We start from the raw sequence: 23,745 nt of genomic DNA on the forward strand, positions 1-23,745 counted from the left end.
GCTTCTGCCATTTGCGCTTTTGTCTTAATCAACATCAGAATTTATACATTTTGGAAACTCAACTTGCGCTTTCTTATCAAATTACTTCGGGGTAAAACATTGCACATTGTTATCATGAAAAACTGTGTAATATAAAGTGTAATACGTTGTGTTTTGGAATATATTGCAATACGTACTGTATCGGGTCCCCTGTATCATGATACGTATATTTGAATCGTGACATCTGCCCAGGGACTACAGGTGGAAATTAGCACAAGTGCTACAACCTGGTACAATGCATCTCTCCCTCTTGAGGTTAATGTATATTGTACAGTTTATCTTTATGCTCGTTCTGTCTGTAAAAAAACACTTCAACCATTGATTATGAAGAATCCCGGCTTTCAAACAAGACGTGTTCGGGCCCGACGTTCTCTCAGTGCCAACACACAGTTTGCTAATAATATCCCGTATGTTTAGACACAAAAAAGTTGAGATTACTCACTCAGGAGACTTTTTGCATGCGTGTTTATGTTTGTCGAACTTAAAATGGCAGGTTTGTTTCTCCAGTGTAATGTAAATCTTCCTCCCATGTGTTTTCCTGCTTGCTGCTCTCCTTGCTTGCTTCATCATAATCCCTTTACAAACACCGTCGTCTCTAAAACCACCTTTACAGCTCGACTCATTAATCCCTCTTCTTTCCCAGGCTCCCGTCGAGGCGTTGGCCAAAAGCGTGTTGGCAGAAGTCCCCACTCAGCTCGTGGAGTTTTTCACCCTCATGAAGCAAAGTCCTCCCAACACCAGCGCTGCTCCGAGTCCCAACCCAACGGGAACTGTCTGATTATTTACAAAAACGGGGGGAAACGAGGGAGAAAATGCCACAGAATCGTATCATTGCAACCCAACAGCACTAACCACTCTGTAGACCAGCGCTAGTTACCAGGTTAGGTGTTAGCTTTAGTTGTGCTTAGTATTTATCTGCTCTGTAGCAAATATCAATGTCATTATATCATTATGGTACAGTGAACTGGAATGGACTTCAATAACTTTTAATGGCCCAACCACAGGGAATATCTATGCTCGTTTACATGTAGCTGGGGTTGTATGTGGTACTTGTTATCAAAGCCAAAGCATTTAATCAAGTTCCAATAAGGTTTCTTTCTTTTGATCTTACTCGAGTAGGATTGAAAAGTGATCATAGGAATAATCACTCATGTAAAAGAGTATGTGGTGAAATGAGTGCCTGAATTCTGAAAAAAACAACAACTTAAAAACTCTTAACCTCCCCCTAAACCGAGCACATTTTCTCCTGTTCAGTTTTACCCAAATCTAGAAGCTTCTCGACTGGAGAGTTTACAGCCTATAGGCCAGTGTAGCGCCTCATTTGAAAGCTGAGACCTACCAAACTGATCAAAGCTCCTTCCTCGTTTTTGTCTTATTCTTGCCACATTTTATTGTTCATTCTTTTTTGTAACATTTTGGCTTTTTTTAGTTGTTTTTTAGGGGGGTAATGTCAAGCCACAAAAAATGTGACCAAAACACGTAGGAAAACAAACACGAAAATCATAACAAGCTTTCAAATGCGTGGTTAAAATGCGGCCTTAAGTCTGTGAACTCCAGTCAAGAAGCTTTTAGATTTGGGTAAAGTCGAACTGTGGTCCAAACTCATTCCTAACTTTGCTAATATATTTGTATTATCCCGATTCTTCACAGTGGGAAGATTTTTTCAATTCTGACTCAAGAAAAAGTATTGATGCATCACATTTTTAAGTACAATTAACAAATACTGAGTGGTAAAAGTATTCCAAGAGCACCAGTACCGAATACAACTTGTACATAAGTAAATATAGCTGAGTAAGGGTATTATTCGTAACATATTCATTAAAAAATAGAGTCAAAAATCGACGGCCTGAAGCCTGATGATATATACAGCGAAGTGCAAGTACCTCATACAGCTCTACTTTCAAAATGCCAGTATAAAACCAAGGTCTGTTTTGTTACAACTGTTTAAATGCCTGTGACTTTTATTACAAATATTCCTATGCAAACTATGACCAAATAATGCACAATATCATGTTTTTTTTTAAATTTGCTGCAAAGCTTCTCGTGCCATATTCTAAAACATGATTTGCCATCGCTTCATTCCAGGGACATTTGTTTGATTAAACCCGGACGAGCTCGACCTCGACCTCGCACTGGTCACCTAAAGTTTACCCGAGTGGCATCACTATTAGAAGTCGCCTTTAGATTTTAGCCAAGAAATCATTGTTGTCGATATGTGTTAAATCTGTGTTTATCTCCTTGTGCCATTTAGTCTTTTAATTAACTGTTTGTGTAAGCTCTCAGTCATACAGGAGTTTTTCCATCAAAGGTTTTCAAAAAGCAGTCATCTTGAGGAGATAATCAAGTTCTTTTTATAAGAGGAAAGATGAATGAATGAAGAGGTTTTCTTGGATGAGAGGCAAAACTTCCATCCTAGCCAGTACGGATGACTACTTTCTGAACACTTTAGCTTTGATATTGTTATATTGTATTAATTGTTGGGGGAAAAAAGTTCTTTGGCCGGCTTCACAACCTTGCAAAAGTGTCCCATAGTAATTTTTAAATATGTTCTCCTTTAGTGTGAAAGCCGCCTCACTCCATATTGTGTCAGTATTAAACATGTTTGTCCATTGCCTTTGCGCTAAATGTTATTGTTTCTTCCAGATGACTCCACGTAGATGTATCATTTATGTGTTAAGATGTTAGACTCTTTGCTATTGTGCCTTTTGCTGCAAAAATCAAAGAAATGAATAAAATTCTGTATCTATGCTGCGTTCTTTGAAATACGTGCTTTTGCTGCCACCTGCTGGACATTTAAGGCGCTTCCTCTGCATCGTCACAAACTAACTTCATACATTAACCGCCTTAACCCCACCTGAACCGAGCACAATATCTCCAGTTTGGCTTTACCCAAATCTAAAAGCGTCTTGAAAAAAAAAAGCCTCAAAAGATAGTTGAACAGAAAACGAGGGTGAAAACACAACAAAAAGGACAGAAGGGCAATAAAAAAGCTACAAAAGCAAGAAGAATATTGACTTAAAAAGCAATGTAGATGCAACAAAAAAGCGATCAAAACTCAACAAAATAGTGGCAAAAATGAGAGGAAAAAGAAAGCGAAAAAAGTGACGACAACACGGCAACAAAGCAAGGAAAAAGATCAGTTTTGCAGGTCTTAGCTTTCAAATGAGGCGTTACACTGGCCTATAAGCTCCAGTCGAGAAGCTTTTACAGTAGATTTGGATAAAACTGAAATGGAGAAAACACACTCGGTTCTGGCTTCCCTCGGTCTCTGATCCCCTGAAATGGTGCAGCGCCTCCTGGGTTGGTCCCTGTTTCAGAGCGTGGTGTCCTGCACTAGTCAGCTCCTCCTTCCTCTTCCTCCTGCAGCTCCCTCCGCTCGATGACTGTCTTTCACCATCTCCTCGTTTGTCCCTTTTTTGTTTCCTGTAGCTCCTCTTGTGACGCCCCCTCTGTGCTGCAGGTGTGGGGGCTCTTGGTGCCTCGTCAGTGTCTCAGGAGAAGAAATTTATAGGACTCACAGAGGTTGATCTTTCAGGTGTTTATCTTGGCCTCTAATCTCTTGGCAGTCCTACAGCGCTGAGTTCTAACAACAATCTAGGGCAGGGATTCCCAAACCTTTCAGGCCGCACGACCCCTGAATCGCTCAACAAACAACCTGGGACCCCCTTCTGTAAAATGTAATTAACACTTATAATAATTTACGGTTTAATGATGTTAGTATGGATACTGTATTTTGACAATTTCACTAAAACTTGTTATAATTCTTTATCAGAATCAGAATTGTGAAAAAGATATTGTCTCAAAATCATCTTGCGACTTTGGAAACCACACAAACAAATACAAAGAACTAGTATAAATAAACTTTATTATTCAGTGGGTTGTTACTACCAAACAAGAGTTCATAAAGTCACCTTTTCTTACCGTTACCGTCTAACACTGATTATCGCCGTACGTGATGTAAAAATACTGTACAGTCCTATGAACATTATTGTACATATTCAGTTGACAGAGTGGGAGGTTTTTCCATGGAAAATGTAGGTAAAAGTCATCATTATACTGGTGTTTGCAAAGGATATTGTACAGCCTTTAGCCAATTGTGACTCGTATTGCAATTTCGATTGGATTAATTGTGCAGCTCTTTTTATTTAACAGCTTATAACTCTGTGAATGGATTTGAGAGAATATCAGCAGCAGCAGCATCTTAAAGGCATTTTAGACAAATATTTAGATTTTACAGTAAACCAACCAAGTGAAGTTTGAGCCTTGAAACACTTTATAATAACTACACCTCATATAGCCTGAAGAAATGCTGAATTATCACTTGATGCATCAGGAACAATTCGTTAGTTTAGTGTGACTAAGACTTAATGACTTTAATACAATTAATGCCCGACTCATAATGAATAAATTCACATACTTCACTTATTCATTGTTAAGTGTTAGTCACACTTAACTAATGAATTGTTCATGATAAGTGTTAACCTCTTAATCCCGTCCTTAAAGTGATAGTCTGGAAGTCTAAATGTTAACAAATGTTATAAAATATGCATGATGTAAACTAATTAATAATATATATGCATTATTTTTTGTGGAGTCCCGCCTTCCCGGATCTCAGCGACTTATCAGAGTCTAGTATCCTCCCGTGTCGACCAATGAGACGAGCTCTTTCTGTGAACCAGCCTGTCAGGTCCAATCAGGATCAAGGGGGAGGAGCTTGATTGTTTACTTTTGAAAATTCTGTTCCTGCTCACCTCATTTTGCAAACTAAGAAGGGCTTTCTGGTTAAAGAGGAGAGGAATTTGATTGTTTACTTTCAAATTTCACTTTTCTCTCCTCACTTTGCAAACTTACAGACTATCACTTTAACCTAGGGCTGCAACTAACGATTATTTTGGTAATCGATTAATCTACCGATTATTTTTACGATTAATCGATTAATCGCTTGGCTGTGAAAGGAAATGGAAATTGTATTTTTTCCATTTTTTTATCACATAGAGCTAAAGTGACGCCGCTTGAGGACATGTTGATGGAATAAACTTAAAGTAAACATTTGTACAAGGCTATTTGTGCTAATTCTGCTTTCTGATTGGACGAGACAAAGACAGATATTTATGAAATTTACAATGTACAAAACACTGCAGACCCTAACTTTAAAAACAAAGTAGGTTTTCATCCAAAATACATAATTTTCATGTCTTTTTTGCTCAACTTTAGTCTGTGTTTACTAGAAAACGATTAATCGATTACTGAAATAGTTGACAACTATTTTAGTAATCGATTAGTTGTCGATTAATCGATTAGTTGTTTCAGCCCTACTTTAACCAAGTGCATTTTCCTACAAAACACAATTTTTTCTCACATTTTCACCGCTTTTTGTCACTTTTAGATGAAAGCCAAACTGGAGAAAATGCACTCAGTTCAGGTGGGGGTTAAGAGGTTAATTGATCATTTCTTAAGGCTAAATAAGGTGTAGTTATAACAAAGCGTTTTCCCCTTTAAATCCTCCAGCGTTCTCCAGTCCACTCGGAGCTACAGCAGCAGTCGTTAAAACTCTTCACATGCGGTGGATGTTGTCCTGGTCCATGAACTGCTTGAGGTCGTGCAGATGGTCCCACCATTTGAACAGAAAAGTGTCCGCGATGAGGCTGAACCAGGGCGTGACCAGGACCTCGTTGCGTTTGGCCTTTCGCAGCAGCTCCTTCAGCTCCTCTTTGCTCACGTAGCAGTGGCTCTGGATCTCGTTGGGGTCTGGGTTCACCTCCACGTCCTGAAGTAAAACACAGAGTCGCATTATTACTGCAAAGCCAAAGCGCGACACCGTGCTTTGTTTCAAGAGGCACCTTCTGCATGAAGAGGATGTAGTCGATCTCATGTTCGCCCCAAACTCCGTCGGACTGAGCTTTGTAGTGGATTCTGGTGAGATACGTCATTTCTTCTGGAGGGACCTGAACAAACACATAAGGATCATCACCGTCTTTTCTCCTTGTATCCCAGTGCACAGTAATATTTGAAGGGGGGATATTATTCTAAAATCAACTTTTAGAGCTTTTTACCATATTACAGTGTTCTTCCCTTATCAAAAGCGTTCCTGGAGTGGTGTTTCAAGCCGATAGCACGTGTTTGAGTAATCTTTAGATCTTCACCAGTGACTAAGCTTCTAAAAAATATGTATCGAGTAAAGGCTTTCCTTACCTTTCGATCTCTTGCTAAGCTTAATCCTTTTCCAGTGTTAGTTTCGACAACATTTTTCATCATAATTTTAGTCAAAGTGATTTTTTTTGCTGACTAGAATTAGACTAAAACTAAATTAAAGGGACTATAACTATGACTAAAATGTCCAGATATTTTCATTGACTTTACTATGACAAATAAAAAAGACTAAATTAATCAAAACCTCCAATAAGAGTTTGAAATAGCCTCATATCATTTAAATTCACTGTCAAAAAGATACACCTCTGAGCTTTTGTTCATGTGGGAGAAGCCTCATGAAGCAGAGGACCTTGATCAAAGCAGAATTAAGCGCCGTAACACATGCCCCTAGAGGCCATAAGCGCCACTGCAGGTGTCGTAGCATGTTGTGGTTCTTTACTCATTAATTGTCCGTGAGAGTAAATACTACGCTGACAGAGAAGACAAAGAGGGAGAGGGATATTGTACATCCAATTACACAATGGAGATACATTTTTTTCACTCAAACTTGGCTGTAAATACTGTTTAAGTGGCACGAGCCTGCCGTTAGCTTAGCTTGTTAGCTTCTTCTTCGTGATTCCATTAGTGTGTATTGGTTGCTCTGGTCCGGTGGCAGTCAAGTTGCAATTGTGGTTTTCTGGCCAGAGACACCAGGGGGAGATGAAAGACCCTCCAATCATCCCATTCACACTTGTATTACCCCCAGAGAGACTACAAAAAGGATTCATTAGGGTAAACAAGTTACTTAGCTCTGCTTTAAATATGATTATAATATATATTTTCAATGTAAAGTTGACTAAATTAATTTGAGATTTAATTGCAGTCTAAAACTAGACTACAATTGAATAATTTGACTAAATATTGACTAAAATTAAATTACTTTTTCGTCAAAAGAGGAAGACTAAATTAAAATATGTTGTCAAAACTAACACCTTTCATCACCAAGTAAAAACACTCACCATGGCTTTCTTTTTATTCTCTTTATTGAAACATATGCGCAACAAAGTGGAGCAAAAGGAGGAGGGGCTTCTGGGGACATACTAAATAAATCAGAAAGTGAAACTACTGGATATTTTTTTTTTTTAGATCAATACTATTTCTAACACACAAAGTATAAGATAGTGATAATAAAGATGTGTTTGAGATTCTTACCAAACACCCCTCTTTAAAACAGGTCTTCAATATCAGTGTGTCGTACCTGCGCCATCGGGATCCCGAGCTCCGCCTCCAGCCTCCTCTGTGCGGCTCGTCTCACCCCGATCGCGTCCGCCTCCTCCAGCTCAGACGCCGTGTGCAGAGGGTGACTGCAGCAGGTGTTTGTGAAGCAGCCTGAAAACACATACACAGAGTTTGCATTTCTGGAAGCTGATGGTGATTTTACAACACATTCAATGAAATAGCTTGATTCTCGTCTTAATCACGAACCTGGAAAAGTGATTTTGGCGTCAGACCTCTGTTGCAGGAGCAGCTTTTCTTCGCTGTTGAAGAGAAAGACGCTGAACGCTCTGTGTAACAAACCTGCAAGAGAAAATCCCCAAGCGTCTCACACAACTGGAAGGTTTTGTTTTCATCGGGATGTCGCAGCTCACTCACCTTTGTCGATGTTGGAGTTGAGATGGCAGTTCTTTTTGGAGTCTGCGCCGATCTTTTTGTCGTCTTCGTCGATTAAGATGCACATTTCAGCCAGAAGCTGCACCTGTTTCTCGTCCAAATGATCCGTTGTGATTTCAGGCATTTTCACCGTTGACTGTTTTCTCACTCCACTGTCAATCACACAGATAATAACAACAAGGATTTGATGAATAATGGAGTAATAACACATAGGTTTATCATTTACAACACAGGTGATGCAACGGTTCTCTTCCTCTTAGAGTTTGCGCATAACACTTGCTTACTTTTGTCCGCTTTAGTGTGAATTAGCAACTTTAGTTTAGGTTTGATATAGTCTAGACTTGGTTTATGAACATGAGGTTGAACATGCAACAAAAAGTGACAAAAATGTGACAAAAAGGAGACAAATCTGTGGTGAAAATGCAACAGAAAAGCCACAAAAGAGCAACAAAGAGTGACATAAAAAGCGAGGGAAAAAGTGGCAATAACATGACAACAACTGTTTTGCAGGTCTTAGCTTTCAAATGAGGCGTTACACTGACCATAGGCTGTAAACTCTCCAGTCAAGAAGCTTTTAGATTTGGCTAATGCCGCACTTGAGAAAATGCACTCGGTTAAGGCGGGGGTTAAGAGGTTAAAGAGTATTGAGCAAAACTGCAGCACTTTTTCAACACTTACTAACTCAAGTCTGCATTGTTGCTTTGTGACTTATTGACTAGACTGGATCCTAATTGACTAAGCAAGTGAACAAAGGGCATTATCTCGTTTTCAGGTAATAAAAGACAAAACCACGTTGCCATATGTCGAAGCTGCGTTTTAAAGTGGCGTTATTCCAGACATCATTAGATGACAAGCAGCGTGCTATCCTTAGCTTAGTCCCAAATAATAGGCTTATGTCTTACACTGCTCTTTTAACCTTGTAAACCAATAAATCATTCATGGAAAAGCTTCACACGTACCCGTAAAATGTCCCGAAAGACGTAAAGTGGTGCTTTTGTGCCGCTCGGCTCCAAAGTGAAGCTCCTTTTGCAGAAATAGCAGGAGCTCCAGCAGCGCCGTGTGTTTTTAGCAGAGCGGTGACGTCACTGGAGAGCAGCCGCAGCCCCGCCCACAAGGCCCGCACCATCACGTGACCAGAACACCCGGAGCCAATCAGAACACGAGGAGAGAGGGCCCAGTGGAAGACGCGGAGTGGAGTCAAAACACAGGAGGGACTGGAACATGAGTGGAGTAAAAAAAAATGTATACATTTTTTAATTCATCATTGTTATGCATTACTCCATTCCTACTGTAATACATTTTTATGACCAGGGGCAGGTAGTACTGAGTTACATTTACATACATTAGAGTAGCTTTCTGAAGTGTACTTCTTGGAGTAGTTTTATCATAAGTTAATTGTACTTCTACTTGAGTGATATTATTTTGAAGGATTAATATTGAAGTAATTATATTACAGTAAGTAAATCCTTAAATTGATGCACTTTTTTATTCTTTAAAATTATTTATTGTATAGAAAGGCATTTGCTTTGGAAATCAGTATTTTCACTTTACTAAAACATAAGCGTAAAAGTAGACTATGTACTAGACCAGGGTTCCCAAAGTTTTTTGGCTGGGACACCAAAATTGACACATAAACAACTCGGGACCCCCATTGTATAAAGTTATTGCCTCTTACGCTACTTTAGGGAAGAAAAACATGTTATAATCAAGTTAATATGTGTCGAAACAGTATAATTGAATACATTTCACTAATTACAGGCTGGTTTCCCTAAAAAAGGTACTTAAAACTGTAGCATTTTTCTTTTTGTTTCATCTTGAAATAATTTTGTGACCCCCACCAAGGCCTCGCGAACCCCCGAGGGGTCCCGACCCCCCCTTTGGGAACCACTGCACTAGACATAACAAGTATATAATAAATATTCCCAAATTCTTCAATATTATTTGTTAATGAGTTGACTAATACATTTACAGAAGCTACAAGATATCCATCATCCACATTTCTGGATGTTATATTTGGAGACAATATTCACAGTTTTATTAATACTTTTAAGTTAAAAATGTATATATATAGCGTGAACATTAGTTTCCAGAAATGTGACTAGATTAAAGGAATAGTTCACAGTTTTTCCATACTGAGATATGCTCTTAGCTTAGACGAGTTGATGTGTACCTGTCTGGTCTTTGTGCATGTCCTCAGTCACGCAAAAAGACCAAAAATGTTGTTAGCATTTGGCTTCTCCCAATGAATTCCTATAGCTCCAAACAGGGGTGAAGTTGGAACCTACCATGCTCCTCCACAGGCACAAAGACCAGACAGGTCCGCATCAACTCGTCTAAACTCAGGTAAGAACATATCTCAGTATTGACATTTACATTTGATATCTACTGGACAAACAGAACGCATTCAGGAAGTGAGTGCTGCTTATGTTTTGGTGAAGCGGAGCACGTTTGCGGTTCCAGTAGATCCTGTTCCGCATTTTCCAGTGAACCCTGGCTGTCAACACGCCATCGGACCACCGCTGCAGCGCCACACCACCAGCCTCTGATAAGTACACCCAAAAGTACGCATGGTTCGTCTCTTTACACGTCTCACGCGCACAAACCCTCTAAACGCACACGTACTCACGCTCAAATCCAGAAGAATCGCGTGCACTTTCCTCCTCTGTGTCCGCTTTAACTCTCGAGATGCGCCACTAGCCACGAGCACGAAGCAGCAGCGGCCGAAAAAAAAAAAAAAAAAAACACACACACAAGGCCCGTGTCGTGCACTCGCTCCCTGTGATGTCGAGATTTGCCATTGGTCCATTTATTTCCAACGTGACTCATGGTTTCATCTGATTGGCCGAAAATGGCAGTGGATACGGAAATGGTCGCAACACCAAAAATGTGATATGTGTCAAATTGGGTTTTTATTAAAGAAACACACAACTCTCCTCACATTTTGTGTCTATGTGTTCCTTGTTGTGTCATCAAGCAAAAGCTGTCGTGACGAACCGCCTGTGTGCAAGGTTGCTCTTTGATCCCTGTTGTTTTTTTAGGCTAGTTTTAGGAGCAGCGGTGTGTGATGATGCAAGCTAGCTCCTCCCGCAAACGAAGCTAATTTCGCTTTTTAGAGATAATCTGCGCTCGTTTTAAAGGAGTCTTTTGCAGGGTGAGTGTTTTAACCCTCTTAATTTGTCATGAAAAGAGATATGTAGCAGAAGGATCCAGTGTTTTAGGTCTATCTGTGATTTAAGTATGGCTAACCTGGATCATATTTGCTTTTACATTTTGCTACTGGCTGTTTGCTAACCGGGATTGTTTATCTATCAAATCAAGGTCACGTTTTTTGGCTTTAAAGCATAATTCTGCTGCCTTGTTGTATTGACATGTACATGATGATGACACCTAACTGTCCAATCTGTTCTCACTTTGTTTGACTGGATTTGTTTAATGTCTTTACCCAAATCTAAAAGCTTCTCGACTTTCACTCTATAGGCCAGTGTAACACCTTATTTGAAAGCTAAGACCTACAAGACTCATCTAAATAGAGCTTTTTCCTTGTTGTTGCCATCACTTTTTAAACGTTTTTTATCATTGCATTGTTGACATATTTTACTCACATTTTTGTCAGTTTTTCGTCGCATTATTTAAAAAATGTTATACATTATTCGCTAATTTGTCACTTTTTTGTCCCATTTTTGTCACTTTTTTGTTGCATATTTGTCACTTTTTTGTCAATTTTTTGTTGCATATTTGTCACTTTTTTGTTGCATTTTTGTCACTTTTTTGTCAATTTTTTGTTGCATATTTGTCACTTTTTTGTCACTTTTTTGTTGCATTTTTGTCACTTTTTTGTCACTTTTTTGTTGCATTTTTGTCACTTTTTTGTCACTTTTTTGTTGCATATTTGTCACTTTTTTGTCAATTTTTTGTTGCATATTTGTCACTTTTTTGTCAATTTTTTGTTGCATATTTGTCACTTTTTTGTCAATTTTTTGTCGTTTTTTTGTCATTTTTTTGTAGGTTTTTCATTACATTTGATCACTTTTTTGTCGCATTTATGTCCATTTTTTGTTACATTATTTCCTCACATTTTTTGTTGCATTTTCGTCACTTTTTCGGCGCATTTTTGTCAATTTTTTGTCACTTTTTTGTTGCATATTTGTCACTTTTTTGTTGCATATTTGTCACTTTTTTGTTGCATATTTGTCACTTTTTTGTCACTTTTTTGTCACTTTTTTGTCACTTTTTTGTTGCATTTTTGTCACTTTTTCGTCAATTTTTTGTAAATTTTTTGTCATTTTTTTGTAGCTTTTTCATTACATTTGATCACTTTTTTGTCGCATTTATGTCCATTTTTTGTTACATTTTTTCCTCACATTTTTGTCACATTTTTTGTTGCATTTTCGTCACTTTTTCGGCGAATTTTTGTAAATTTTTTGTTACATTTTTTGCTGAATTTGTGTCACTTTTTCCTCACATTTCTCTCCGTTTTTGTCGCTTTTTTTGTCACATTTTCCCCATATTTCCCCATAGACTTTTTGTTTTGTTAAAGCCAAACTGGAGAAAAAGTCCTCTGTTCAGGTGGGGGTTAAGAGGCTAAAGTAGCATTTCCTTTAATATTCTTTCTTTCGTTATGGTCTTGTCGGAAAAGGCAACGGGTTTTATTGCAAGATTATCCAGTTCTTAAACAGCTGTGATCGTAATTCCTGATGTTAAAACACATTTATGTGACTCGTCTGGAAACTATGTGCTTGCAGAACGAGTCTAAGCAAACAGTGATTTAAAATGACACTTATAGACCAGTTAAATGAGCCAACTGAATGAAAAGATGGTAATTAAAGTTGCTTCCATATAGTAATCAATACTACAATTTGAAAGCTTACGAATTACTAAATCTTTCTTCAAAACTAGTTAGTTATTAAATTAATATATTGAATCTGAATGATGGAGAAAAGCAGCCTGGTATAATAACTTCTGTTTAATTCGTCTACATGTAATGTTATCCCTATGGGGAGCGCCTCCACACGTCTGGGAGAAAATGTTCTAGTTTGCTTTGTCTTGATCTTCATTTACATAATGTTTTGAAACTGTCGTGAGGAGAAAAGGAGAACTGAAACCTTCACACTTCGACATGTAAAGTGAAGGCGTCGGTGATACCAGTGTTAGTTTCTTCACAAACCTGACAGCTCAAATTTACTAGCCATTGACAGCCTATGGTATTTGTTTTATATTGTGTTGTATTTTATTTTCATCCACCACATTGTCTCTAAATTTAGATAAAGGGCGTCACTGTCAACATCACTTCTTTATAAATAGATAAAAGGAATCATGAATCGTCTTCCTCCATATTTGATTGGAATAGACATTTGTTTGCAGCAGCACTCACTCAATTTATTAGAAATGTCATGTTTTTCTCCTTATAAATGAATATAAAGCACGAGTTAACAGTGGCAATAGGTTTAACTGGATTGTATTTAACACATTCATGCAAAGTTTATTTCAAACTCAATTAATTTTTATGTGTTTGGAGGCTCCCCTGCAGTGTCTCTGACGACCTCCAGAGGGCCTCAGACCATGCTTTAGGAACCACTGGTGTATGATTATTCTTCTAACAACTGCCTGAACCGAGCACATTTTCTCCAGTTCGGCTTTATCCGAATCTAAAAGCTCCTTGATTGGAGCTTACAGCCTATAGGCCAGAGTAACGCCACTTTTGAAAGACCTACAAAACTGATCTATACTGATCTTTTCACCTTTTTCACTTTGTTTTTCTCACTTGCTGTTTTCTCACTTGCTATTTTGTAGCTTTTTTGATGCAATTTCATCTTTTTTGGCCATTTTTTGTTGCATTTTTGTCAAACTTTTGTGGCTACATTTGACACCTTTGGACAGTTTTTTGTTGCATTTTCATCCTTGTTTTCTTTGCATTTTTGTCACTATTTTGAGGCTTTTTTCATAGAAGCTTTTAGATGTGGGTGATGCCAAACTGGAGAGAATGTGCTCGGTTAAAGGGGCTAGATGCAAGGTGGCCATTTTATACTCACTACTGCCACCTCAGGTCATACATGTATCTGCAGGTTCTATATTAAGCCGAAGTAACACCTTTTTGAGTGACAGTGCAGGATTTTAGAGGCAGTTGTGGTGAACAGGTCTGAGCTCATTCTGCACATTAGGACATGGCTGGAACATGTAGGGGGAGGAAAATACATCATTTTAACATTTTTAAACTCTCTTTAAGGCGGGGGTAAGAGGTTAAGTCCAGTTTCAAAACAGGAGTAGGTAATATTGCCTTCACGAAATGACACAGAAGTCACAACATTTGTCAGGCGCTCTGTTGTAGCTAATAATAGCTTCCTGTTTGTTTTTGCGTTCTCGAATACCTTTTCACTTGTAAAACGACGCCACACTTGCTCTTTTCTCTGCTATATCAAGTTTAAAATCTTACTTTCTCTCCTTCCATCCCTCCCTGTCTCCTCCCAAAGGGGCCGTGCAGTAACGAGGCAACGTCGGCAGCAGCGGTCTGTTTTTAGCCTGGCCCTTTTGTTTACCTGCCGGGCGGTTGGATAAGGTGCGCGGAGGGGGGCGTGGCCTGAAGCGGCAGAGATGCCTGTGGAGGGCGGGAGCGGCAGCGGCTCGGCTTCTGCTCGACACCCGAAACAGAAGCGCAAAGCTCACAGTCTGTCCATCCGACGGACCAACAGCACCGAGGAGAGGCCCCCGGGCATCCACAGAGGGGACATGCTGGACGGACAGGTCAGTTTCTACATCTTTATTATTGTTTATTTCTTTACCTGTGACCTCATAGCATTGACAGCCCCGGTCATATTGTAAGAAAATGGAAAACAGCAGCTCCAAACTGACAGAAAGATTACTTTAGAGTGAAATAAAAACCTCCATCTTTGGGCAATTAGACGAGGAGGCTGACAGTTTGAGTGCCCTGAGTGTTTATTCAATCTCTTCAAACACTCCGTTCCAGAGTTATGATAGGATTTACATTTTTATTCAGGGTATTTGCTTCTCTTTTACATTTGATAGTTGACTGCAGAGCTTTTGGTATTTATGAAAAAATCTAAACAAAGGAAGCATGCTGGACGGAGAGGATGAGTGAGTCTGTATTGCTTTATTGAACAAAGGATATGGTGAATATAGGATATGGTGAATATAGGATATGGTGAATATAGGATATGGTGAATATAGTGGGCAAATGCAGTAGTTTTGTGTTTAGAACAGCACTAATGCTGTTCATTTTATGTGTTTTATTACATTTGATGGTAAAGAACAGTGTTGTCTGATAATTTATAGGTATCTTTTCCAAGTCCAGCTTTGTTAATGTCGTAGATTCTGTGCACATTTTACTTTTATTTATTTATTTTCCCACTTCTTTTTTCTACACTTGATGTTGATGAACAACCGAGCACATGTCAGGTTCATCACTTTACCTTTACAAAACAAACACCACAATACAAACATAGGCAAATGTTTGCTTTAAGTGACGTGCCAGGCAGACAAGAGAAGGAGACATTGCATTTACTGTATGTTTCGTACAAATACAAAGCTATAAAAATGTATTTACTTGTACTTTTATGTTATCTTAAAGGCACACTGCATAACATTTTGGGCTATACTGTTGCCATCAACACAAAAGATGCTCCCAATGACCAGCTCGACACAGAATCAGTAATCAAAAAATGGATTTGGATGAGACCCTAACCTGTTTAAAGGCACTATACAGAGTTTAAAAATGTAAAAAAATATGTATTTTCCTCCTGTACATGTTCCAGCCATGTCCTAATGTGTAGAATGAGCCCAGACCTGTTCACCACAACTGCCTCTAAAATCCTGCACTGTCACTCAAAAAGTTGTTACTTCGGGTCCGAAGTGCCGTCAAGCACGAGCTTAATATAGAAGGTGCAGTTACATGTATGACCTGAGGTGGCAGCAGTGAGTATAAAATGGCCAACTTGCATCAAGCCCCTTTAAATCTCCAATTCTGCTGTCTTTAGTCTCATCTCCATGGAAACGAGGTGGAGACGTATCCACTCCTGGTAAATTTACAGTCATGTCTAGTCGAGCTGAGCCGAGCAAAAGCACTTGTTTGTTCAAGGATGAAAATATCTGTCATAAAATAAATGCTTGTATTTCAATGTTATTTATTGGGGAAAATTGTATGCGGTGTGGCTGCTTTAAATAACGTGTCCACCACCTATTAATATCATTATAACAAAACAATAAGGCACTTTCTAAGAGTCCCTTTGAGCTCAATCAATCAATCAAAGCTTTATTTATAGAGTGCTTTTCATACAAGGCTGTAGTGCAAAGTGCTTTACGTCTGTCTTTTTCAGGAGGTTGATGTTTGCATAGATAGTTTTGAAAAAGCTGAAAGAAAACTAAAGCAGTGATTCTCTAAGTATCACTATCATCACTGCAACGAGGATTACTATACATCAATAAATAACAGATAAACGATATATTTTTGGGCTCGATATTTATCGACTGTACATTTATTAGCATTTCCCCCCTATTTTTTCGTTGTAAAATTTTGATTTCTAACCGAACTGTCATTTTTGTGCCTGAGAGTTGACAGTATCTAGTATCGTTACAGTCAATAGTATCGTTTATCGCGATACTTTCCTGCCTCAATATATCGAACTTCAAATTTGTTATCGTGACAGGGCTAACTGCACTAAAACATTTTTCTCTGTGAAGAGGATCAACAAAATCTCCTATGAAACACAATTTCAACACCATTTTTTTCCCCAATTTCGATGCTACTGGGCTGAAACTGCAGACTAATGTTAACACCTTTTAGTGGCTTAAGGCGAGACACGGCAGGTGAAAGTTTTGATTTTTCACGCAGTGGTCGAAGTGGATATTTTTATCTATTTTCCTCCCTTTACATCTTAGTTTTCATGTGAGTATAAAAATGACAAAACTCACCCCGCATGATGTTTATTTTATGATGTTTTGTCTGCGAGGTGGGGGCAACCCGGAAGTAGCTTTCAAGCGGGTATTCATTCATAAATATTGACAGATTTTACATCCACGTGTGCTGCTAAGGGTCCTCGTGATGACGCTTTTTCCCAAATATGGTATTTTTCCTCCTACGAGACGCTGGTGCGTAAATTCGGAAGAACGGGCTGCGCATGCGCACTCGCTACAAAACTTCAGGGCTGGTTTTCTCTGAATGAGGGAAGCCGCACTCGGGCAGCGGGTGAGCCCTTATAGTAGCTCTGACAGACTCCAAACGGTCCAGTCTGAGACCTAACAATATTTTGAAGGTTTTTTCAGAGGGATTTTTTAATATCTAATTCCTAGCCTGATTTATTCAGCTTTGAAACCCAAAAAAACAGGCGAAATTTGAATTTTTACAGATTTTTTCCACTGATGATTAGTTTATTGAAAAACTAAACAAAATATCCAAAATCCCCTCTGAGAAAATCTTACTAATATGTCAATAAAATAAAACCATAAAATTTAATCTGGCTCAATTCATTATTTTGATTTCATTGCCCAACATATAGGCAATATTTATATCTGTAATGTTCAGCAAAAGTTTCAAATTGATATCTCTACATTTATTTTTTTCCCCTATTCACCTGCAGTGTCTCGCCTTAAATCGGGTCAGACTCGTTCCCATTTGTAAAACGTGCCTCTAATTAAATTATATAACCTATGGACATGTGCCATAACACTTTAAGACAATCCATCTGGTTCTTCCAATGTTACTGCTATGTCCATATTCAATAAATAAATACACAAAGATTTTTCCCCATAAAAGCTGATGATGTGCACCTGCTGCTTCTCTATATAAGAAGTCTAGTCGATCCACATTTTTCAAAACCATTACATCTATTCCTGAGATGGAAGCAAGTTTTCCAGTTCAAAACCTCTGTACATCTGCATTAGCCTCCGATCCTCTTTTTCCATGACGGCTCATAACATTTCACTTTACTCACTGAGCAGAAGACACGTTGTTGTCGTCGTTACGGCGACAGCACGAGCCGGTCGAGCCACATGCTTCTCTGCTCTCTGTGTCGCAATATGACAAACTCACAATAGAGATGGATTAATTACACTTATGATATGATCACACATGGGAAACTGCTACAATTGTGCAGAGTGGAGCCAGCACATGATGAAAACTTCTACCTCTGTGGGATCTTACGTGTAACATTTCCTAACCTTGTAGTTTAGTCTCCTGCAAACATGTTTTGAAATACATGAGGTTGTTATGTTGGTTCATATTAATGCTCCTGGACTTTAAAGGGGCTAAATGCAAGTTGGCCATTTTATACTCACTACTGCCACCTCAGGCCATATGCGTAACTGCAGCTTCTATATTAAAAGAGCCACAAAAGAGCGACAAGAAAGTGATATTAATGCAACAAAGAAGCAACAAAAGAGCAAAAAAAAAACGTCTCAGAGAAGGAACAAAAACACGACTAAAAAAGTGACAAAAAGGACAAAAAGCAACAATAACATGATGACAAAGTGACAAAAACATGACGGCGACAAAAACGAGGATGAAAACACAACAAAAACACAGCTAAAAAGTGATAAAAGAGCAAAAAAAGAGCCACAAAAGAGCAACAAGAAAGTGACATTAATGCAACAAAGAAGCAACAAAAGAGACAAGAAAAAAAAACGTGCCAGAAAAGCAACAATAACAATAACAAGAATGTGACAAAAACATGACAAAGAAGCATCAAAAATCAAGGACACACGCAATGAAGAAAGCAACAACAAATGACAGAAACAAGACAAAACAACAGACAAAAGCGTACCGGATAAAGCAACAATAACATGATGATAAAGTGACAAAAACATGACAAAAAACGGCGACAAAGCGGTGACACAAACGAGGATGAAAATACAACAAAAACATGACTAAAAAGTGATAAAAGAACAGAAAAAGAGCCACAAAAGAGCGACAAGAAAGTGACATTAATGCAACAAAGAAGCAACAAAAGAGTAAAAAAAAAAAGTGCCATAAAAGCAGCAATGGCACAATATAAAGGAACAAAAACACGACTAAAAAAGTGACAAGAATGTGACAAAAACACAACAAAGAAGCATCAAAAATCAAGGACAAAAACAATGAAGAAAGCAACATCAAATGACATAAACAAGACAAAAAAACAGACAAAAAAGCAACAATAACATGATAATAAAGTGACAAACGGCGACAAAAACGAGAATGATAATACTGGAAAAACAGCAACAAAAAAACAACAAAAGCGCGACTAAAAAGTGATAAAAGAGCCACACAAGAGTGACAAGAAAGTGACATTAATGCAACAAAGAAGCAACAAAAGAGCAAAAAAAAAAAACGTGCCAGAGAAGCAGCAATAGCACAATAAAAAAACACTACAAAACATGACTAAAAAAGTGACAAAAATGTGACAAAAAGCATAAAAAAATCAAGGACAAAAGCAATGAAGAAAGCAACAACAAATTACAGAAACAAGACAAAAAAAAACGACATTTAAAGTCAGTCAGTTTTGTATATTGTTAGTTTCTCAACATTGAGACTTTAAAGGCCCTGTTCTTTAATTTATTTTTAGAAACAATGAAAAAGGGAGCGATTAAACTCATTGATAACTTTCTCTACACATTTCTACTTTGCTTGAAGTGCTGTTTTTCGTGCCATCAAACTGGTTATGTAAATATGAAACGTCGTCGGTTCAATTTCTTTTGTTGAGGCAAACTGTCAACGGTTTCCATGAGCATAGTGCTAATAAAAGGTTGTTTGATTTTTGCATATCCTGTTTGGGGAATTGTGGAGGAAAGCAGTAGATATTGAGCAGTGGTATCACAGACGAATACTTCAATTGAAATGTGCATTCACTGTGAAGTTTATGTTGTACTTCTAAACCTTTAAACCAAGTAAATCCTATATAAAGATGCTTGTTGCTTGTGTTACAGAAAGAGAAGAGAAATTGTAGCCACCCAGCTTTATAGCCGCAATAAAAGTTTGTTTGACTAAGTACGTCCTGGTTGGGAGTCGCCTTCAGCTTTTATGACTGGCCTCTTTTATATGCAAATGTTTTCTCATGTTTCAGGATGTGCGGTTCAAAATGTAGACAAAATTACAGGTTTAATCGTAGTTTTGTTTCAGTGAAGCAGCAATTTAATGAAGAAAAGTTGGGATTAAAAGTTATTTTCCTTTAAATTTTCAAGTTAAGGATAAAGGTATAGAGATAAAAAGCCTGCTCAATGTATTTTTCCTATAGCCGTTAGCATTAGCCACCAAACAACCAAAACGATAACAGATGTTTTCAGATGTTGTCAACCCATTAACCACATGTAGGTGAGGTAAAAACCGAGTTAAATCATTAATGAATGTACAGACCATGTGAGACTTATACAAATTATTACATAAAAGTCTCAAAAGGCTAAATGCTAACTCTAATTTAAACCTTTTGTGGGGTCGGATACATCCAGTGGCCATGAAACATCATCTTATAATATGTTAATAAAAACTTCAGAAATTATATAAATGCCATGGATGTATGTATTGCACCTTTGTCTTTCCTATTCATTTGTACGGGGCTGGAACGTACAATTTAAATCAGGTCTGGGTTTCAAAGTATAAGTACACACAGTCATTGATGCTAATAACTTTGCAGCTTCAAAAACAGAAAAACGGTGCCCGAATTCACCCTCTGTTCGGCAACACAACCGGGACAAACCTTCTTTGTTGTCAGTGACATTGAATTTACATCTGCACAGCGCCACCTACTGATCTGGAGTGTGCATGATTAGGGTTTTAAATTGAACAAACATATAGTCAAATAATGTATGCTTTTTATACCTTTTATAAAATGTAGTGGAGTGAAAGTAATACGTTCTCAACAAAACACTTCTCAAATAAAGTACAAATCGTCAAAAACTCGAGTACAGTAGTATAGATACAGGTGGCATTGCGTCATAGAAGGGGGCGTGGCTTCGCCAAGGGGGAAAACAGAATCTTTAGGGAAACACAATTTCCCCACTCTTTGTAGCCATTTTCTGGTGTAATATAAACATATTTATCACATACAAATAAAGTCAAGTGTAAATCGGGTCCCTAAGGCAGTCGTAGCTGGAGCTAGCTAGCATTAGCACGGTGCTAACTTGTAGCATCATGTTAGCATTCTCCATTATTTATGTGTTTATGGGCCACTTCTCTCCATGTCTTTGTATTTTTATTTAGTAGAAAACTATATTCATAATTCAGCATTTGTTAAAGTAGTTTTTGAATAATTAGAGTAAGTTTAGATTTTTCTCCAAATTGTTTTCCCCCTTATGGGCAAATCCAGAGATGCCGTCTGTATCGATAGTGAATTTACTACACCACCATGTTATGCGTTTTGCTGATTTTGCCAAATTTAAACACCCACCCACACATTCAAGACGCTGATCGAAACAGTTGTTCAAGCTATGCTACATTACAATGAATGTAGTGAATACAATAAAACACAAGCATTTATTTAAGTACAGGTTTTCACTGATATAAATGACCTTTAAAAGCGTTCATTTTTACTGTGGTCGAACTCGCCTTTACTCAGACCGGTCTCATAACAGAGAGCAGAACATCACAATCACATTTTTAAGGTAGATGTTGCTGCTTTGCTTTGACTACAGGTTGCCAAGCTTGAGATTTAAATACACTAAGTCCTTTCCCTAATGCTTTCATTTGATCACCCACTGCAGAAATAGCTTTGTTGATGTCCAGCTGATCTTTAGGAGCATGGTTGTTATCGGTATAGCATGTTTGTGTTGTTATGTAGAGTTTTGACAGTTTAGTTGTGACTTAGCAACATATGACCTGGAATAGTCTGTAATGTGACCTTATTATATTTGTATAATCTATTGTGGTGGTTGAACGTTGATGGTGTTTTGCAACGTATGCAAATTAAAATTCCATCTATTAATCATATGGGAATTGGCATAAGTATGGTTTGTTCTGAAAAAGTTGATACAGAACATCCTCCTTATTCTCTGCTAGACACCAACTATGGTGTTTGTGCAATGGATGATACAAATAAACCATCTAGAAGAGGATCAAATTCATCCAAACCTTGTAGCGATGTCCTGCTTCTGGTAATTTTTCACAAATAAAAGCACCCATAGACGAGTAAACGATGTGTGTTTGGTGGATTGTATTGTTGCAAGTTCTGAAGTTTCGTTGCGTGTTTGGAATCCGAATGTTTTTGCCCTTGCGCGACCCTTCACTTTCGCCGCTCCTCATTGTCCGTGGTCATTGTCAGTGGAGTAGCTCGGTTTGCAGCGCGGCCTCGTGTCTCATCAACTTTTAATACGATCTGTTCTCCGCTGATTAGTCTTTTCAGCGCGGCTTTGTGTCCGTTCGCCGACGCACTCGCTGTTTAAATGCGTCTCTTTTACCCCCAGCAGCCGACGGTCAGCGCTCGCAGACAGACGCATTATGAAAACACTACTGGACCTATTATGGTTTTAATATTTAATAAAAGCTTTAAGGTCACACGATTAACCTTTGCGGACATTATGTTTCACCCACTTACTTCACTCCATTAACATTAACACTAAAATAATTATATAAGCTTGATAGGTTATATCTTTTTTGTTTGCAATATGTACATCCAATTCTTTATATTCCACCTTATGGGACCATTTTCCACCCGTGTACATTATTTCACCATCAGGGTTGTTATAAATGGAACAGATTTGCTCATTGTTTTATGACTGATGCAGTATCCATTATCGTCACAATGTAATGATTTATCGCCACCTCGAACTGAGATGCAAAACACCTGAAAACAAAACACAACTTTGAAATGTATTAACCTCTTAACCCCCACCTTCACCAAGTGCATTTTCTCCAGTTCAGCTGTAGCCAAATCTAAAAGGTTACAGCTTATAGGCAAGGGGAACGCCTCAATTGAAAGCTAAGACCCTAAAAATTCATCTAGAACGAAGAACGATCTGCTTTTTTTCCACGCATTGTTTTTATCACGTTTTTGTCACTTTTTGCTACTTTTTCATCCATTTTTTTTTTCTTCACTTTTTCGTCATTTTTTTGTCACTTTTTTCATAATTTTTTATCACTTTGTCCATTTTTTTTGTCACTTTTTCATAATTTTTTATCAGTTTGTCCATTTTTTTGTCACTTTTTCATCCACTTTCCCATCACTTTTCCCTTCACTTTTTCGTCACTTTTTTTGTCACTTTCTTGTCACTTTTTTCGTCACTTGTCATTTTTTCATCACTTTTTGCCACTTTTTCCATTTTTTTCTTCACTTTTTCTTCATTTTTTCATCATTTTTGTCACTTTTTTGTCCATTTTTTGTCACTTTTTGTCACTTTTTTATGATTTTTTCATCACTTTGTCTATTATCTTGTCACTTTTTCATCCATTTACCATATCCATCACTTTTCCCGTCACTTTTTCGTCACGTTTTCGTCAATTTCTTGTCACTTTTTTGTCACTTTTTTCTTCAATTTTTCTTCACTTTTTTGAGGTGTTTCTGTGACTTTTTTTTATCCTCATTCTCTTTTTTTTCTTTGTGTGTGGTATTCACAGTATTCGGGCATTAAAATAACACGTCCCCTTTAATCTGAAATGTGCTCAGTTTACATTGATACAAACTCTATGAATGCGCTCATTATGAAGCCGTGTTGGTTTGCCACATACTGGGTTTAGTCTAAGCAGCTTTTTGAATGAACAGTGAGTAAGTGTTCTGTTGTTTTTGTGCTGGTCGTTGACATGTGGCGCTGACAGGACAGACGCACAGACACCGTGGCCTGTCCTTAGAAAGACCTGAAGGATAGGGGCGGGTTTTTTGGACTGGGACCCGTCAAACGCAGCCTCTTTTATTGGGTCTGGAGACTTGGTGAAACTATGGGCTACATGTAGGATTTTAAAATGGAGGTGAGTAGTTTTGTTTGGGTGGAGATAGA

General features: G+C 38.1%; 3 protein-coding genes across 3 annotated transcripts in view; 2 read left to right on the plus strand and 1 right to left on the minus strand.

Annotated features, from left to right (window-relative positions):
- LOC306977880 (copine-3-like) overlaps positions 1–819 on the plus strand; it is a 32,772-nt gene extending 31,953 nt beyond the window's left edge. Inside the window, exon 26 of the mRNA XM_079576319.1 lies at positions 683–819. The gene's annotated coding sequence lies outside the window, so the exon portion shown is untranslated. The remainder of the gene's footprint in view (positions 1–682) is intronic.
- Positions 820–5,575: 4,756 nt separating this feature from the next.
- idi1 (isopentenyl-diphosphate delta isomerase 1) lies at positions 5,576–9,037 on the minus strand. The gene is made up of 6 exons (XM_079576595.1): positions 8,799–9,037; positions 7,822–7,991; positions 7,654–7,746; positions 7,427–7,557; positions 5,880–5,984; positions 5,576–5,806 (listed from the first exon to the last, which is right to left on the minus strand). The coding sequence occupies exons 1-6, from the start codon at positions 8,963–8,965 to the stop codon at positions 5,594–5,596; spliced, it is 879 nt and encodes a 292-aa protein (XP_079432721.1). The 5' UTR covers positions 8,966–9,037; the 3' UTR covers positions 5,576–5,593.
- A 5,244-nt stretch (positions 9,038–14,281) lies between these two features.
- LOC306978112 (WD repeat-containing protein 37-like) overlaps positions 14,282–23,745 on the plus strand; it is a 38,418-nt gene continuing 28,954 nt past the window's right edge. The window contains exon 1 of the mRNA XM_079576592.1: positions 14,282–14,577. Coding sequence (XP_079432718.1) covers positions 14,428–14,577 — 150 coding nt within the window. The 5' untranslated portion in view covers positions 14,282–14,427. The remainder of the gene's footprint in view (positions 14,578–23,745) is intronic.

The sequence above is a fragment of the Gobius niger genome (assembly GCF_951799975.1).
Source record: "Gobius niger genome assembly, chromosome: 18".
NCBI classification, from domain to species: Eukaryota; Metazoa; Chordata; class Actinopteri; order Gobiiformes; family Gobiidae; genus Gobius; species Gobius niger.